The 18,687-nt window shown below is 34.8% G+C and overlaps 2 protein-coding genes across 2 annotated transcripts; both read left to right on the top strand.

The window, feature by feature from the left end:
- The first annotated feature begins 4,082 nt into the window (after positions 1-4,082).
- LOC133324772 (sodium-independent sulfate anion transporter) lies at positions 4,083-8,758 on the top strand. The gene is made up of 6 exons (XM_061533615.1): positions 4,083-4,122; positions 4,188-4,435; positions 4,560-4,973; positions 7,449-7,806; positions 7,872-8,174; positions 8,250-8,758. Exons 1-6 carry the CDS (start codon positions 4,095-4,097, stop codon positions 8,756-8,758), a joined length of 1,860 nt encoding a protein of 619 aa, XP_061389599.1. The 5' UTR covers positions 4,083-4,094.
- A 4,284-nt stretch (positions 8,759-13,042) lies between these two features.
- Positions 13,043-13,660, top strand: LOC133324816 (60S ribosome subunit biogenesis protein NIP7 homolog). The gene is made up of 2 exons (XM_061533656.1): positions 13,043-13,098; positions 13,168-13,660. Exons 1-2 carry the CDS (start codon positions 13,043-13,045, stop codon positions 13,652-13,654), a joined length of 543 nt encoding a protein of 180 aa, XP_061389640.1. The 3' UTR covers positions 13,655-13,660.
- The last annotated feature ends 5,027 nt before the right edge of the window (positions 13,661-18,687 follow it).

Here is an 18,687-nt window from a genome sequence, read left to right as displayed (position 1 = left end):
TTTAAGTACATCCCATCAAATCTGATCGATCGATCTCAACTTGATTAGCTACAAAGCTACAGTATTATTTTTACGCTTGAATTATTGTTATTATCATTTTTTTTTTTTTTTTTTTTTTGGTTTTCAATTTTCATTTTCCATTTCACAAACAAAACAATTTTCTACACACATTCACCTCACCTTAAACAAAATATATTTTGTTCAGCAAAAGGGGTATTAGGGGTGTTGGACGGAGGTTGTGGGCTTATTATCTAAGTCGGTATTGTGTATGAAATGAAACAAAAAAAAACTCATGAGGTTGTGCGATTTTTCTCAAAAAAACATTAACAAAAATTTATTTTCAAATTGAAAAAAACATTTGTGTTAATCGATGTTAACAAATGTTTAAAGAAAATGTAAATATCGTAACCCTCAATACTTCGTGGAATTTATGGTTGATAAATGTAGAAGTTATGTATTTATTTTTTATTGTATTTTTTACAGTATTTTTTTTAAATAATGTTTTTTGGTAGAATTAATAAACCTTGATGAATCCTGTTTCGTTTCTGGGTTAAGTTCACCTGTCGCATAAAACTAAAAAATATGCATGTTTTTTAATGCCTAAAGCCTCACCCATTTAATCGGAAGCATTACATTTTAACAACAGTAGTTGAGTGATGCCCTAGGTGCTGCGGATGTTTTTTTGTGTGCGTGTTATCTTTAGGAGAATATATTTTTTTATCCATACAATAAGATGGGTCACACATTATGACTTATAAAATTTTATAAACTGTAAATTATAAAAATTATAAATTAAATAAAAAATCTTAAATTATAAAGGTAACAAATTAGCTTACGCGACTAGTAAGCTAATTTGCTGTGCTTTGTCCTAGATAATGAAGGCTGCCGCAATGTATAGTTGCTAAGAAACAACGCCTATATGAATTTTGTGCGGTAGTTGAGGTCCTTAATTATTTAGTGTTGTCATATTTCTTAGGGTGGTGTTATCTCCTATCGTTTCTATTTTGTGTTATCCCCACATGGCGATGCCACGAGTTTGGTTTCTAGAACATCAGAATACATTTCATCTGAAAGAGGGAATATACAACTTTTGTATGCCATCTTAGAAAATAATTTATTTTTGTTGTTACTCCTCTAGGACTTTTACAACATATCGTTAATTATTATTTTCTTATCAAAACTATGTAGATGATTGGCCTGGTTAGCATGTCTTAGGTGATAGGTCTGCCATCTACCGCTGTCTAGAAACAACGCCTCATTGAATTTTGTGTATTGGTTGGGGTCCTTGCTAATTTTGTGTTTGTCATATTTTCTGGGTGACGTTATCTCCTGTCATTCCTATTATGTTGATGCCCCAAGGTTTGTTTCTAGAAGATTAGGGTGCTTCGGATACATTTCATTATGATGCCTTCTTAGAATTTGTTCTCAACTTGTTCCACTGTCTTAAGTGATAGGACTGTCATCTGCCGTTTCCAAGAAGCAACGCCTTCTTTAATTATTAAGTATTGTTTGACATTTTTTAGTATTTTTTTCCAGCTAAGTACATGATTGGTCTGTTTTATCCTATCCCATGTAATGTCTGCTGCCAACCTCTATCGTTGCCTAGAAACAACGTCTCTTTGAAGTGGTTGGAGTCCTTGCTTATTAGGTGTTGCCATTTTCCTCTGCTGTCAATTCCATTTTGTGTTATCCTCATGTGGTCGTACTTTTTCTATTCGCCTCCGCCATCAGGTTATTTAGTATTTATTATTCAAGATGGGCTTCAGATTTTGAAAAATCACTGAAGTTTTAAAGTCCTCATTTAGTTAGGAGAATGTGAAAAATTTCAGCTCTAGGAGAAGTACTTTAAATAAGAATTTTTAAAGGCTTTCTATATGCTGAAGAAGTCATCCATAGATAGACTAATGCAGAGATCTTCCATATATCTTCGTATAAATTTTACACAGATAGAAGTCCTTTAAAGTGGTCTTATAAAGATAGATGACATTTGAAGAAGCCTTCCATAGGTCGATAAAGGACTATTTGCGAGGTGCTCTAATGTTTCAGTCGTTTGAGGACATTTAAAGCAATCTTCTTTGGATAAAAATGCATTTAAGTTGTCTTCAATAAATAAAATAATTTTCATAAAAAAAAATCTTCTGCAAAGGGTCCTCTATAGGTATATAACCTATATGAAGAGATATTTAATAGTAGAAAAACACATTTGAGGTGTCTTCTATATGTCGTCTATGGACAAAATATGTTTTTAATAGATCTTCAACAGATATAATTTTGAAAATGCCACTTTTGGATTGTCTTCTACATGTCTTCTTTGGGCAGAATATCTGTCAAAAAAACTTGTGCAGAAAAAAGACTTCTTTAAATAGTTCTTCTGTTAACAGAAGACTACTATGACATTTATAGGTAGAAGGATCTTCTGTAGATAAAAGCCTGGAAAGAGGGTTAATATAAATAGAGACCACCTTTGTAGAAGCCATCTATAAATCGATAAAGGAATTTTGGTGAAGTACTCTATATATCTTAATAGAAATGGAATTATAAAAGAAGTCTATAGTGGTAGAAGGCTCCTAAGTGATTATTTTGCAGATCCATTCTATAGATCGATAAAGAACTTTTCGTGAAGTACTATACAGTCTTAATACTAAAGGACCTTTTAAAGGTATATTTCATAGGCTTCGAAGTGATCTTCCATTGAATGGTTTTTAAAAACAAAATCTTCTTCGGGGGATCTTCCATAGACATAAAATATTTGAAGATGTATTATGTCCCAAAAAATTGTTAAGATATATTTTAGATGGACATTCTATGGACAAAAGATCTTTCAAGTAGCCTTCTATAAATAGAAGCACTTTAGTCTTCTGCCAGAGGTATTCTATGAAGATACATTTAACAGTTTAAAGGTCATTTGAAAATACCTCTTTTGAGGGTATTCTACATGTTGTCTATGGACACAATATGTTTTTTAATCGGTCTTTTATAAATATAATATCTTTCAATCTTCAATTCATCTATTGACAGAACACATCTTAAGTGGTCTGCCATAGACAAAAAGACGTCCGAAAATGCCTCCTTTAGAATATCTCAACTGTAGAAAAAAATTATCTTCTTTTTAAACTTCCCCTCCTAAAAAGCAACACAACAATGAAAGTAATACCGAATATCGTATCCGAGGTCCGAACACATTTAATGTTGAGTATAATTTCTGTCCAGATTTCTACAAATGTTGTGCCCTTGGCTGATAACCCGAGAATATTTTTAACTTATAATTTTAATAGGATAAGCAATAGAGTCGATGTAAACCCTAAGAAGATAGGACCCGAGTAAAAATCTATTAGAAAACCGAGACCAAATATGCTAAATTAACATTTCAGCAATGCCAAACATTAAACACAGGATTGAAGGTTTTTGTCAGGACCCTAGAACGAAGAGAATGTTTGAAAAAAATGGCAACAGGAATATTTTTTCAACTGCCAAAGAACATCTAAACCAAAACCCCATCCTCTCATTTTTGTATATTGTTAATATTCAAAATCTAGATTTTCAATATTTTCCATTAGGCGCCCTTTTATTCGAAAGCCTATTTTTATTCAACCTTATCTCCGACTCTGTCTGTTTCCTCCCTAAGTTGTAAATCTATTCAGACACTTTGAAGAAGAAAAAAAGGTAACTAAATCTTTTACATGGACTATCTAATTGCTACAGCGTAACTGATGTTTCGAGCGACTCATCCCCTTTATTAACAAGCGGCTTTAATCTCTTCGAAAAATAAAAGAAGATGAGGTTTAGTACCTGCTGCATTTCCACTGCATTTAAAATAACTTGTTGGATGAGGTCGCAATCACAGCAAATTCCAAAACAAGATTTAAGATTCTATTGTTTTCACTCACGTTAGGGTCAGGTACCTGTTCTGGCAGTCAACCCACACAGCTGCGGCTCATCTGGACATTATAAATTAAAAAAAAAAAATTCGAAATGGTTTTTGGAAAATCAATTTAGATTTTAGTTACGAAAAGACCTTAGAACGTTAAGGGCGGAGAGGACTTTTGGATCCTCTTGAAAATAAATTTTGGAAAATATTTTTAAATAATTGACAAATGATGAATTGCTGTGCCCAGAGTAATGGTAGTTTTTTTAATTTTTTTACTATTTAATTATTGTTAAAAATTATCTCTCTTCTTATTTTCCAGTGACGGATGATGGCAAAAAGATCATACCACCCACCAAACCAATGTCATGCGCAAAATCTTGGCTGCAAGAGCAAACGCGAAAAACATTCAAAAAGAAGATTCTACACAAACGAATACCCATCTTAAGGTGGCTGCCCAAATATAATAGCGAGGATGCGGTTGGCGATTTAGTGGCTGGCATAACAGTTGGCTTAACTGTTATACCACAAGCCTTGGCCTACTCCGGTATAGCCGGTTTGCCAGCAGCGGTAAGTTGAAGATCACAAATATAAAAAAATACAATGGAACATGAAAAAAGAAAAAACAAATCATCCTCCACTGTATTTAATGTTTTTAAATAATTAATAATTATTTTCCCCCTTTTCTTTCCAGTACGGTCTCTATGGTTCCTTTTTGGGTTGTTTCGTTTACATATTCCTGGGCAGTTGTAAAGATGTTCCCGTTGGCCCCTCCGCCATTGTGGCCTTGTTAACATTTCAAGTCGCCCAAGGCTCATGGCAAAAATCTGTCCTTTTGTGTTTAATGTGTGGCATCGTGGAAATGTTAATGGGCCTTTTTGGTCTTGGATTTCTAATAGATTTTGTCTCCGGGCCTGTATCCTCTGGTTTTACATCGGCTGTATCGTTAATCATTTTAACATCGCAGGTGAAAAATATCCTCGGTATATCAGCCAAAGGTACAACATTTGTAGAAATCTGGACAGAAATTATACATAACATTAAGGATGTTCGGGCATCGGATACGATATTGGGCATTACCTGTATTGTTGTGCTGCTTATTATGAGGGTAAGTTTGAAGATAATTTGTTTCTTTTGTATAACAAGATAAGATATTCTGGATGCTAAAATAGGTAGTAGTGTTGGAAAAATATTCCGTTTTATGAAGAAAATTTCTTAAAAGTATTTGTATTTGTAGGATAACTCTTGAAAAATCTTGAAGGCCTCCCAAGAGGTTGTATTTTGAAGAGTCATTTGTAAGACAACTACAAAGGCTTCTTGCCAATAGAAGAACGAAAGCACTTCTATTTATAGTAAAACTCTTGTGTCTATGGACGATACACATTTATTTATTTCCTAAAGGAGACATTTTTAGAGAAAAAAATTAACAGAAGACCATTTCAAGGGCTTTGTGTTAAAGACCTCCCCTCGAAAATTAAAAGAAATTTCAGATTTTATTTATTTCCCAAAAGAGGCATTTTGAGAGAAAAAATTAACAGAAGACCACTTCCAAAACTAGTGTTATTAGACCTCTCCTCCATCATTAAAAAAATCAGAATTCAGAATTTCTTCTTCAGAGATATACTTACTCTGTAGATAAACTGCAGAAGATTTCTCCAGAAGATAAATTCAAAGATAGAAGACCCTTTGTAGAATACTGAAATTATTCCTATAATACAAAATTGAAATTCCTTTATCGACCCGTGGAAATCTTTTTTTAAATGCCATCGACCTTTATAAGACACTTTCAAAGGTCTTCTCTTCTTCTATATAAAAAGATTTATTCAGAGGACTGCAAATATAGGCTATTTATAAAACACCTTGCAGAACCTCAAATGCAATATTATTTTATCTTTAAATGAACAATGGAATAGATATCAAATGACTATTCGAAAAACAACGTAAGAGAGAACTTCTAATAATTTTATTAATCTATGGGATATCTCTTCATCTATCTATGGAAAACTTCTTCGACAGATAAAGGGATTTTTTCAAATATCATTTTAAAGGTTCGTTTGTTTCAAAATTTTCCTCAAAAAGCCGTAATTTACATTTTGCAGTCCTTATAGAGTAAGAAACGTATGTTCAAAAACTTATCGGAATTGGTCTAGTTTTAGGTAAATGCCTTATATATCCATTAAATTTTTCTTATTAGATAGCACAATTCTCTACCAAAACAACCTATTTTGGTTCATCTTCAACCAAATTCGCCATAATTTGATATTTTGAATTTTATTGGCGGAAAATCTTCCTTACTTACTTAGCTGGCTTATGATAGGGTTGTTCTATAAGCCACGCTTAAAAAAGATTTCCAGGCACGTCGGTCTTGAGCATATCTCATCCAATATGCAAAACCATTTTCCGAGATGTTGTCCTCTACATGAACTTTCCATCGGATTCGTGGCCTTCCCCTTCTGCGTGAATCATCGATCGTTTTTATATGCCCTTTGGGGCATCTCAATCCATTCTCACAAGATGGCCTAGCCATCGTAGTCGCTGCAGCTCCATCCGTCTGACTCATACTCATAGTTCATTCGACGTCGATATTCACCATCGACGCAGATCGGCCCATAGATCTTCCGGAGAATTTTTCTCTCAAACACTCCAAGAGCTGCCTCATCTGCTTGCGCAAGTAGACATGCATCAGAGTGTAGAGTGTGAATTTGGTCTGGCGAGAGGTCCACTAATGATTTTATATACATTTTAGGCCAAGTTGTCTGCAATTGGATATTTTGGATTTCAAAACTCATTGGATTGATTTTGGCTATCAAAAATATATAAAGTCCACTATTAGGTATAGCCCCTATATATCTAACGTAACCTGTTCGATTTTCGGTGTATATCCGAATTGAATGTAATTTAATATATAAATTTCGCATTGTATTATAAATCTTCTAAACCTTTACTGTAGACCTCACTTAGATTTTGTGATTTTATATTTTGTTCTGATTGGGTAGCTGTTACCCTGCCAAAAATAATCATATAGGTTCACCCATTATATCGATAAATATACCTTCTGATTTTCGGATGTTATTTTGGCAATTAGGCTTCCAGTTGTAAATCAATCTTCTCTACGAAAAATCATAAATTTTGGCACAGTTTTAGTTTTAACCCTCTTAACCATAACTACATCCCTAATTAAGAGTATTTTGAGATTTTTTTGATAAAAAAAAAATCCAGCAGCACCCTATTCATTAAAGGTTAGGGTACACAGAAGATTATATATTCAATTTCAGAAGCGCCATCTATGTACACAGATGAAAAATTTGAACTAACATGCTATTGAATCCCTTAAAAGTTCTACAAATGCATATAATTTTGAATTAACGCTATCTTGGTTTTATAATTGACGTGCATATAGGACTAACAAAAAATTATATAAAACTCAACGCTAACAACGCCATCTATATGTCAGATGGGTGACTTTTTAATTCACCTGTTATTAAAAACATCCTTTGGAAATCTTACCTATATTATTATTTTGACTACTTTACAGTATCATTTCAATATTCATAACTTTTTCCCTCTCTCTTTTCAATTACAGCTCTTGCCATCCTGTAAAATTGGCCCCAAAGAGCCGCACTTACGCACCAAGGCACAAAATGTGATTAACAAAATAATTTGGATTGTTGGTACATCACGCAATGCCATCTTGGTTATCGTATGTTGTATTATGGGTGTCCTACTGCACTCGTATAACGAGGGAACACCCTTTAAAGTTATTGGTTACATACCACAAGGTCTGCCCAGTTTCGCCCTGCCACCTACCCACCTAAGTGTCAATGAAACTCTCAGTGGAAAGGAGGAATCGTTTGTTGATATGATGCGTAGCATGGGTTCGGGATTAATTGTGATACCATTGATATCGCTGATGGAAAATATTGCCATTTGTAAGGCATTTGGTGAGTTTTTGGAATGAAAGAGATTTTTGAAATTTTTACTAATTTGTTTCATTCTTGTTTTATAGCTAATGGCAAACCCGTTGATGCCTCCCAGGAATTAATTGCCATTGGTGCAGCCAATATTGCCAATTCCTTTGTCCAAGGTTTCCCCGGTACGGGTGCATTAAGTCGTGGTGCTGTCAACAATGCCAGTGGGGTGCGCACTCCCCTTAGCAACATCTATTCTGGAGCTTTGGTCATTATTTCCTTGATCTTCTTTACACCCTATTTCTATTATATACCCAATGCCACATTGGCGGCCATTATTATTGCCGCTGTCGTGTTTATGGTGGAGGTTAAGGTTGTCAAACCCATGTGGAGGGCGAAAAGTAAGTGTGATAATTCTCCCCTAAAAATATATTTTTATTAACCCGTTTTTCTTCTCTCTATCTCCCCTTTTTCAGAAAGCGATTTACTTCCCGGCCTCGTTACCTTCATTGCCTGTTTGGTTTTGCCCCTAGAAATGGGTATTTTAATTGGTGTGGGCCTCAATGTCATCTTCATTTTGTACAGTGCTGCTCGCCCCAAATTGTCCACCGAAATCTTGACCACTCCCGGTGGCACAGAATATCTAATGATTACCCCAGATCGTTGCATCATCTTCCCCTCTGTGGACTATGTACGCAATTTGGTGAATAAACAATCGCTGCGTAACAATGTTCCCGTCGTGATAGATGCCTCTCACATTTATGGTGCTGATTTTACAGCAGCCACGGTCATTGAATCTCTTCTGCGGGACTTTGCATCCCGACGCCAGCTTATATTTTTCTACAATCTCAAACCAAGTATTTGTGCAATATTTGAAAGTCTATCGCCCACGGAATTTGTGGTCTACTATCAGGAACATCAGCTGGATGAACTGCTCAAGGAACGAGACTATTCTCAGGATAAATTGCAAACGGTGGGAGTTTAAGAAAAGAGTGATAATAGGTTTTGTAAGCTTTAGTGTTAAACACTAGTTTTAGGGCAATGATACTAAGATGTTAACTAACCAACCACACATCCGCCCAATTGCAGGGTAGATGAATTTTTCTTTTCAAAACAGGTTATACATTTAATTTAAGAAAACAAAAACTACATTTTTTTGGAATTAATTAAAATATCAAAAAAAAAACTTTGTGATTATAGAAATTTCCCATTTAGCAAATTTATCCCTGCCAGGATTTCCTCTCTAAGTATTGCATAATTTAAGAATTTTTGTAGACTCACCCACACCCATGCACAACCAACACAAAATTGTTGATAAATGATGATATTGTATTAGTGATTAGTGACTCAGGTTACAATAATAATTATAATTTACAGAATATGTATGTATGTTATTGTCCCCCGACAATTCTATCCAAGAAGCTATTTTAGTGATATTTTTTTGAAAAGAAAAACACATTTTTTTCTGTTTCATAAAAACTTAATAAGAATTTCTATTTGATTTTTGACCTAAACAACAACAAAAAATGTTATAGTATTAATTATAATATGTATATAAAATCCGTTTACATATCTATGTATGTGTATTTATTTTTTAAGTTACTAGTTAGTATTATTAGTTTTAAGAAAACAAACGCTAAAAAAGACAATAAGTATATCTTTTTAAATAGTAGTCTTTAAACGAGCAATGAAAAACAAAAATAAGAAACGAAACGTAGAACAATAAAAAACCCCCAAACTTAATAAAAAAATATATTAAAATTATTTTTTTTAAATTGTGATTACAAATGTGAGGTTATATTGAATAAAATATAGAGTAATTTGTATCATTTTTTGATTAAAAATACCCAATAATGGAGATATTTGTATTAAATTTTGAGGAATCATTTTGGGGTATTTTTACTGAAGAGTTGATGAAAAAATTATCGCCTACTCAAGATTCACTAAGATGGGATACAACTACGACCGATCCATAAATTCACCTACCCAAATATATTGTAGATATTTAAAAAAATGTTGTTGAAGGACTCATCATACAATATCAAGGATGCAAGAATGAATACCTACCGTCTATCACAACATGATCGATTTGAATTCTCGTTGCTTGATCGGAAGAAATCCAGGTGGTCTATATTGAAATGCTTGAATCTGGCGCTGCTAACTACCATGTTGCTGCTGTTAACCAAAAAACCACAGCCAAATTCATATCTCGTTTCATGGCAGCTATAATACAGTGCGTAATAATCTAATTTACTTACACCTGTCCGCCTTTCCAAAAAATGTGCATTGCAGATCTGACGCCAATTTATTAAGCATCCATCTTCGCAGAACAGGACCAAGCGAACAGTTATCCGGAGATCCAAGAATCCTAAAAGAGACTTGCAGTCACTATCATTTACATCCAGCGAGGTAGAGGCAATTACCTCCAAATCGAAGCCAACCAAAGCCCTTGGTCCATGTTAAAGAAGCTTGGAGCAATAGGACTGGGCTATCAGACCAAAGTTCTCGAGTTATCGATGTCACAGTTGGTAATTCCTGACATTTGGAAAGTTGTCCGGATTATTTCAATCTTAAAACCTGATAAATCCGCTACTAATGAAGCATCCTACCGCCCGATTTCTCTTTTTCACCAGTAGCCAAGGTTTTAGAGTCTCTATTGCTTCCGTCCCTGAAACTGCATTTCGTTCTTGATTCCCACCAACACGGTTTCAGGGAATCATATAGCACAACGACGGCTTTACAAGAAATTACTTCCAAGATTGCGAATGGCCTCAATCAGCGACGACCACCAGAACGGACCATTGTGGCAGCTTTTCAAGGCGTTTGATACGGTCGATCATTCCGAACTGATATCCGACAACACAAATTCCACCCTTCCGAGTGATATCAAGCGTTGGCTTCCCAACTACCTTAATGGACGGCAGGCCTTCTTTGAGTTCCGTGGCCATAAATCCAAATATCGCAAGATCAAAATGGGAGTACCGCAAGGCGGTATCCTATCTCCCATTTTGTTCAACATGTATCTTGCGAAACTCTTCATTCCTCCATCAGATGTTTCAGTGGTGTCGTACGCCGATGACGATTATTTCGTCCGGCGTTAACATTGACGACGTAAGTGCAAGAATTTCCAACTATTTAGCACCAACTTCTTCCGGGAGCGCAATCTAAAATTATCCACTGCAAAGTCTACTGTGGCACTTTTCACTTCCTGGACGCGAGAAGTCAATCTAGAACTTGGCATTTCCGTTGAAGGTGGGCGTATCCCAACCGTCCATAATCCGAACATCCTTGGGGTGGTTTTCGATAGCCTCCTTCATTTCTCCTCGCATTCCAATTACATCAACCAGAAGGTGAAAGCTAGGAATAAAGTTCTGAAAGCTTTGGCTGGCACCTCATGGGGCAAGGATATAGAAACGTTGGTAACGACTTATAAGGCTATAGGTCGTTCCATCCTGAATTATGCTGCCCCAGTTGGACTTCTTTCCTTAGTGACACACAATGGAGATCCTTGCAAGCAACCCAAAATAATGCACTCCTAATTGCAACCGGATGTGTCCAGATGACAAGCGTCGATCGCCTCCATGAGGAGACCAGGATGCTGTCAGTCAAGCAACATAATGTGTTGTTCAATAGACAGTTCCTGCTGGCATGGTATCTGTCGTGTCATCCCAACAATCAAACAGTGATGGCAGATCCAATTCTGCGACACATCCGCCAGGACTTCAGAGCTATCGTGTTGGCATCCAAGACGTCATTTCATCGGACGTTAACAGAATGTCGATAGCGAACGCGGTCTCCGAAGCCATAAATGGCTACAGATGCAATAAAGTCCTACAACAACATCCTCCTGTAATTTCAGAGAGTGAGAGGCTTCTTCCTAGGCAAACCCGTTCAATTTTGGTACAACTAAGGTCCGGATACAGCAATGTATTCAACTCGTATCGAGAGCGCATTGTCCGCGGAAACCTAAACAGGCGCCCTTCATGCCAGCAAAGCCCTCACGACACACACCATATATCTAATTGTCCGTCCGAGCCTACGAGTCTATTGCCTATAGACTTATGGCTAAATCCGAATTCTTAAAACAGCCAACCTGTTACAACAACAACAACAAACCAGAGCCGTCTTGGCACAACTGAGCTCTGCATAGTGTAGCAGTCTCAATTCATACTGGGCACAATTTCTCCCGCTACCCTCTTCAAATCCGAATTCCTAAAACAGCCAACCTGTTACAACAACAAACCAAAGCCGCCTTGACACAAACGAGCTCTGCATGGTGTAGCAGTCTCAATTCATACTGGGCACGAATTGATAGCACGGTGGACATGACACAATACACCTCTTCAACTACCCAGCCAAACCCACTCATCTAACTCCATTTCAATTTTGGACACAGCTGATGCAGGTCGCAGCCTTCATGAACCTGAAGTTAGAAATAGGACCAGATTAAAGAGAAAATACCCAGCAGTATAATCTGTTACAACAACAAATATTCTAAAGTTCTACTGATTGTCCTATGAAAGTATATATTTCCTCATTAGAACCAAGGTAGAATGACGCGTCAACGCGTAGAACACATGATGGGTGATATCAAAAACAGTATTACCCACTTCTGTCAATTGTACCCGTGAACAGTATTATCGATCATTATTGCTGGATACTAAAATTTTCATGTTATACTACTTGAAAATTAAATTGTAGATTATATTTATAGAAAGATATGTATATATTCGAATTATGTTAATTAAATATTTTATATAAATAAAATATTTTTGAAAAAATGGATTAATTATGGCAACGCCATTTGGGGTTAATTTATATTTTGTGTACAGTACCAAATGTACTTTTTTTTAATACCAGATGGCGTACTAGGTCCATTGGAATATTTAAAGCGATTAATTCAGATTTTTTTCTTCGCTCGGGATTTTTTATGCTTCAATTTAAATTAAAATCTCGAAAATGCTATTTATTTAACGAAAGAAAATATTTTATTAATACTTTTATTTAATTAGTAAAATATTTAATTAATTTTAATACCTTCTTTGTTAATCAATTGTCGATTAATCGCTTTGTCTCCAAATCGATCTACTTCTCCCTACTGTAAACTGCACGTGGCTGTCAAAAAATAAAAACAATGTTGACATTTTATAAATTGTTGCCGTAGTTTACCCAACGTTTTAAAGATCCACTACCAAGAATTATTAAAAAATCAAATAAATTTTAAATATTTTGCACAGTTAGTGCCTGCATTCTATAAAACACCCACACAATGAAACGTTTAAGTGATGAACGGGCCAAAATTCTCTTCGAGAAGCTATCAAAATAGTAAGTCAATTGTTTACCCTTTTTTCGTTGCTCGAAAATTCTTCACCGCATTTTTTTTTTCTCTTGCAGCATTGGCACAAATGTAAAACAATTGATTGATCGTCCCGATGGCACCTATTGCTTCCGTGAACACTTGGATCGTGTCTATTATGTTTCGGAGAAAATATTGAAATTGTCAGAATGTTTTGGTCACAAGAAGCTCATCTCTGTCGGCACATGTTTTGGTAAATTCTCCAAAACGAACAAATTGAAATTCCACATTACGGCTCTGTATTATTTGGCACCCTATGCTCAATACAAAGTTTGGGTGAAACAGTCATTTGAACAACAGTTTCTATACGGTAATCATATACCCAAGTCGGGTTTGGGTCGTATTACCGAAAATGCCGGTCAATATCAAGGTGTTATTGTGTATAATATGAATGATTTACCATTGGGCTTTGGTGTATTGGCCCGATCAACGATGGATTGTAAAACGGCCGATCCACTGACAACTGTGTGTTTCCATCAATCGGATATTGGTGAATATATTCGCTCGGAAGATACTTTGTTTTAGAAGAAATTACTATACTACCTACTATTTAGTTTGTATTTTTTATTGTGAAAGAAAAAAATAAAGTAAGTTAAGATTTATAAAATAATGGTTTATTTATGAAATTATTTTTAGCAAATGTTGGCATATTTCCTGAGATATGGACCTCTAACATTCCATTGGGACCCTTGTATATTCCTATTTTTTTAATTCATTATGGGTATATTTTTTGTGGATTTTAAAAATTTTTTTAAGACCAGCAGAACTATATGCCTGAATTTTTTTAAATAAGTTATCTTTAAGAAAAGCAGAACTATGGGCGTGGATTTAAAAAAAATTTCTTCGAGACCAATAGAACTATTGGGATTGATTTTTTAAATACATTTTCTTAGGAACTCACAGAGCTATAGGCGCGTATTTTCTTTCTTAAGGACCCATCGAACTATATGCGTGGATTTTTTAATACATTTTCCTAATGACTCATCGAACTATTGGAGTGGATATTTGGAGCTGGAATTCTGGGCCTATCAAAATTCCACCTAACTAATGATGACGATTTTCTAAATAAATTGTCTTAAGGACCCATCGAACTATAGGAGTAAATTTTAAAAATAAATGTTGTTATGAACCCATAAAACTAGAGTTCTGGGCCTATTGACCTGGACTTGCACGAATACCCGCTTCATCTCCTCCTCGCATGGACAACTTTTCCTGGCCTAGAAACAAAAGCGATTTTGGCTTGTGAGATTCACTTAGCTGGCATTCGAACTATATGCGTGGATTTTTTAATACATTTTCCTAATGACTCATCGAACTATTGGAGTGGATATTTGGAGCTGGAATTCTGGGCCTATCAAAATTCCACCTAACTAATGATGACGATTTTCTAAATAAATTGTCTTAAGGACCCATCGAACTATAGGAGTAAATTTTAAAAATAAATGTTGTTATGAACCCATAGAACTAGAGTTCTGGGCCTATTGACCTGGACTTGCACGAATACCCGCTTCATCTCCTCCTCGCATGGACAACTTTTCCTGGCCTAGAAACAAAAGCGATTTTGGCTTGTGAGATTCACATAGCTGGCATTCAGGTCCAAGCCCAATAATTTGGCTTATGACAATTTAGCCAATTTGGTAAGGTTCTCTACTCCCACTCCTACATTTCTTTCAATTCGCCTGGACAAATCGCTTTGGAAGATTCCGCGCTTCTGATGACACTTGCAACTTCTTCTATCTCGTTCTGAAAATAACGTATAAGATGCAATACTCTTCTCTACGTAATGCAGTTCTGTGGGTAGAGGTTCCTCTACGGATCTGACACCTTAGCGCCCAATTAAAAGCACAAATCCGATACTATTTGTTCATGGGTTCGAGAGTAACTTATTCGTTGTCCACAATTTAGTCGATCCAGTACCAATGGTACAACATTTCAAATTTGTTTTTATTTTAATGGGTTCCATAATTATTGCCACTAATTACTCGATCTAGTACCGATATAACAACACTGCATACTTTGCCAAAAATAAAATCCAAAATGCTTATTTGTATATACATATATATCCATAAAATGAGTCGGGACCTCTATATGGAGGACAAGTTAAAATATTAACCTATATTGAACAAACCCTGGAATGCCAAATTTTTATCCCTGTACATGGTCAATTTTTTGTTAATTCTTTGAAATAACAAAAATTGCACGGATCCCTTATTTGAGAAGCAACTAAAACATTGAAGCTTTTTTGCGAAGTTATTCTATAGCCTCCAACAACCCGTAAAGCAAAATCAATAGCCCTTTTTTTGAAAATGCGGTTAAAACCTTAAATACACCTAAAACTGTGAGGCGACTACCCATGATCCTAAACTGCAGCTCTTTGTTTGGAAAATGCGCCTTGGAACACCAAATTCCCTCCAAGGGGCGGGACCCCTATATGGGCTATGTCAAAATATGTTGTTTACTCTTTATGTGAATATGTTGTTTATTCTTTAAGAACGCGGAATGGCAAAAATATCGGTACCTTGGGTTCCAAATAGGCAGCAAATTATGGAAACCTATATCGATAGGGACCGATATATTTTTGAATACCAAACATTTTAGGTATTAACAGTTTCCGTGTAACATTTCATTTTTAAAATTGCGATTTCAACATTGGAGATTTATACTGAAAAACTATAATATTGGTCTAAATATTTGAAATGGCCTCTGTTCTAATCGTTATACAAAATATTAGATACTATATAATAGAAAAGTTTGAATGACTTCTTCAGAAATGGAATCTTTCTTTTTTAAGTAGTATGTTTTGCCTTCAGTGCGATGCCTCGGCATATATTAGTTAATCGAAGTGTCAGTCAATGTTGCCGACAGATATATGCCATCTAGGACCTTCAACATACCGATAATAAGGCTGAAATATTAGCTTTGCACATTGTAATATTTTTACTAAATCTGGGATATCCGAAGATGCGGTCTACAGATTTTCATGAATGGAGTATAGTTGAAATCGGATATTACACATATATCAAAGGGAAATTTTCCAAATTAGTTTAAAAATAATGGATTATATTTCTAATTCTCCAATATGTGTAATGGTATATTGCGCGTATATTCGTATTGAATAAAAATTTCATCAAGTTCAATTGTAGATCTTTTGAATCCACTCTATTATCTACCTCACAATTTTCCAAAATTTCCGATTCAATTAATATAGTCCAATGTTTTTGGACAACGAAGAGAAAAATTCACTTTGTTTCGAATAAAATTGGGCCCAGTTTAAACATAGATCGTTTTCAGGGAAATTAAAACAAAAAAGAAAATGATAGATCTTTGAGCCCACTCTATTACCTTCCTCACAAAGATCAAAAATATCCGATTCGATGGCAACTTTGCATTTATTAACTCAGCGGCCTGAATCAATACAGTATTTTTCGGATTATTGAACCTACGGTTAATTGGTTTCCACGCTTAATTGAGCCACATGATGGGGCAAAAAATATTTCATAGAAAATACGTGCAAATTTTCTCGGATAATTAAACCGTGTTAATTGGTTTTCCCGCTTAATTGGTTCAAAATTCATGTCATCAAAAATAAATTTCCTTTTACTTTTCACCGGTTAATTGCATAATAATAGGTTCGTTCGTTTACTTTCCCAGTAATATTTACTCAGTAAGAATTTGCAGAGAGTAAATACGAATTTTTCCTTTTCAAGAGAGAAAACTTCAAAAAGTAAACGAACAACATCCAGTAAAAAGATTGTTTCGACACAGCTGATTAAAACAACAAACAAATTGGCTCAAACTAAAAAACAGCATTTTTATTAGAAAAATGGATAACAAGCGGAAAATTGATGTTGTTTGTTCCCCACAACCATTTAAAAGTTTGTGACCTGTTATTCCTGTATCTGCAATTGATATTGGGGTGGACATAACCGATGGTGTTCCAGACATGTTAGGGATGCACACTTTTTTGTTTGGATTTGGAACCTAAAAAATCGTTCGCCAATTACTCTTGTATTACCTTATTTTTAAATACTTGCGTTTTCTTCATCCATTTTGGTATTTAATGATACAAAATCAAAATAAAATTCACAAAACAATCAATTTTCTTGAGAACAATTTTTTGTTTGTTTACAAAACATAGCAAAACAGCTGATTAAATAGGTGTGTCTGGTTACCCTAAAGTTTGTAACAATTGTTACAAATTGTTACTGGAAGTCGTCTGTTAACCCAAAAGTTCTGCAAAAGAGAGCGGTTGGAGAGAGAAATTTTGACAGTTCTTTCAGTGAGAGTTTGCAAATTCTTGCTGGAAAAATTTCTTCTTGCAATCTCTTGCAACTCTTCTTCTTCTCATACATCGACATTCAATCAGATGTTTTCTATTGTTTGTTTATTTATTTTTGTGCTTTCAATTTGAAAATAATTTTTTTTGGAATTAGCAAGACTAATTGTTTTTGGAGAAAAACTTTACAAAACGAGAAAAACGTAAGTATTAATATGTAATAGGAAAATAAAAGACTATTTCCAGCATTTTAGAAAAATTTTTAGAAAAATTATTGCTCATTTTTTATTTTATTTCCTTTTTATTTCAAAAACTTGTTAAACTGGTTGTGTTTTCTTTCTTTTAATTCTTTATAATGGCGGACAAATTGGTTTGTTTTGACAAATCAGCTGATTAGTTGCAAGCTTCTGCAGGGATGCCGTCTGTTTACTTTTCGCATTTTTCTTGCAAAAGAGAATAAAACTACCTTACTCTCTCAGAAAGAAGTTACTGGACAATTCCTGCAGGGAAAGTAACCAGACACACCTAATATCAGCTGATGGTACAAGAAAATTCTTACTGAGTAAATTTTCCTTGTAAGAATTTGCAAATACTCAGTAACACAACTGTCAAATCTGCTCTCTCAATTCACTCTCTTTTACTGGACTTTTGGGTAAACGAACAACATTTTGTAATAATTTGTACAAATTCGTACAAATTATTGAGTAAACGAACGAACCTAATAATTGACAAATAATCTGTCATTTTTTACATACATATTTGACATAATTTAATTCAAAAACAAACTATTCAATTAAGCGGGTTCGGATAATTAGTTCCTCGGTTAATTGAACAAAAATTTATGCAAATTTTGATGTGCAATTAACGGAAAAATACTGTAGATATTTTTACCTAACCTAAGTCAATTCCACCCTATTGGTAAATTCCTTTTATTACATCCTCACTATTCTTCCACATTTTAACAAAAACATGACCTTCTCCACAAACTGAGAAAAATTGACTTCGACGTGTGAAAACGTAAACAGAAAATTTGACATTTTGAGGGATTTTCTTCCAAAATGGCCGATACTATTCGCCTCTTACTCGACCTGTTAATTGGACCATGTCCCTAACTGAATTTCATATTTTAAAAAAGAAGTCAAGAAAGTGAATTATTGAACTACAGAAACCGAATGAAGAACTACTTTCGTTCGTTCATATCAAAGAATCATTACATTGAACTGTCTACATTGTTGTTGTTGTTTGTCCGTATTTTTAGTTAAATATTTTGCGGATGATTTGT

This window comes from Musca vetustissima, unplaced genomic scaffold, assembly GCF_032173495.1.
Source record: "Musca vetustissima isolate MV318-11 ecotype Yass unplaced genomic scaffold, APGP_CSIRO_Mvet_v1 utg8821, whole genome shotgun sequence".
In the NCBI taxonomy this organism is placed as follows: Eukaryota; Metazoa; Arthropoda; class Insecta; order Diptera; family Muscidae; genus Musca; species Musca vetustissima.
The sequence above is the reverse complement of the archived record's forward strand: the minus strand, read 5'-3'. Positions and strand labels throughout refer to the sequence as shown.

What these genes read in the sequence shown, in the direction of transcription:
- LOC133324772 (XM_061533615.1), top strand. Translation starts at nt 4,095, where the DNA reads ATGATGAATTGCTGTGCCCAGAGTAATG. An exon ending in TTGCTGTGCCCAGAGTAATG is followed by an intron (nt 4,123 to 4,187) that starts GTAGTTTTTTTA and finishes CTTATTTTCCAG; the next exon opens with TGACGGATGATGGCAAAAAG. An exon ending in TAGCCGGTTTGCCAGCAGCG is followed by an intron (nt 4,436 to 4,559) that starts GTAAGTTGAAGA and finishes TTTTCTTTCCAG; the next exon opens with TACGGTCTCTATGGTTCCTT.
- LOC133324816 (XM_061533656.1), top strand. Translation starts at nt 13,043, where the DNA reads ATGAAACGTTTAAGTGATGAACGGGCCAAAATTCTCTTCGAGAAGCTA. An exon ending in TTCGAGAAGCTATCAAAATA is followed by an intron (nt 13,099 to 13,167) that starts GTAAGTCAATTG and finishes TTTCTCTTGCAG; the next exon opens with CATTGGCACAAATGTAAAAC.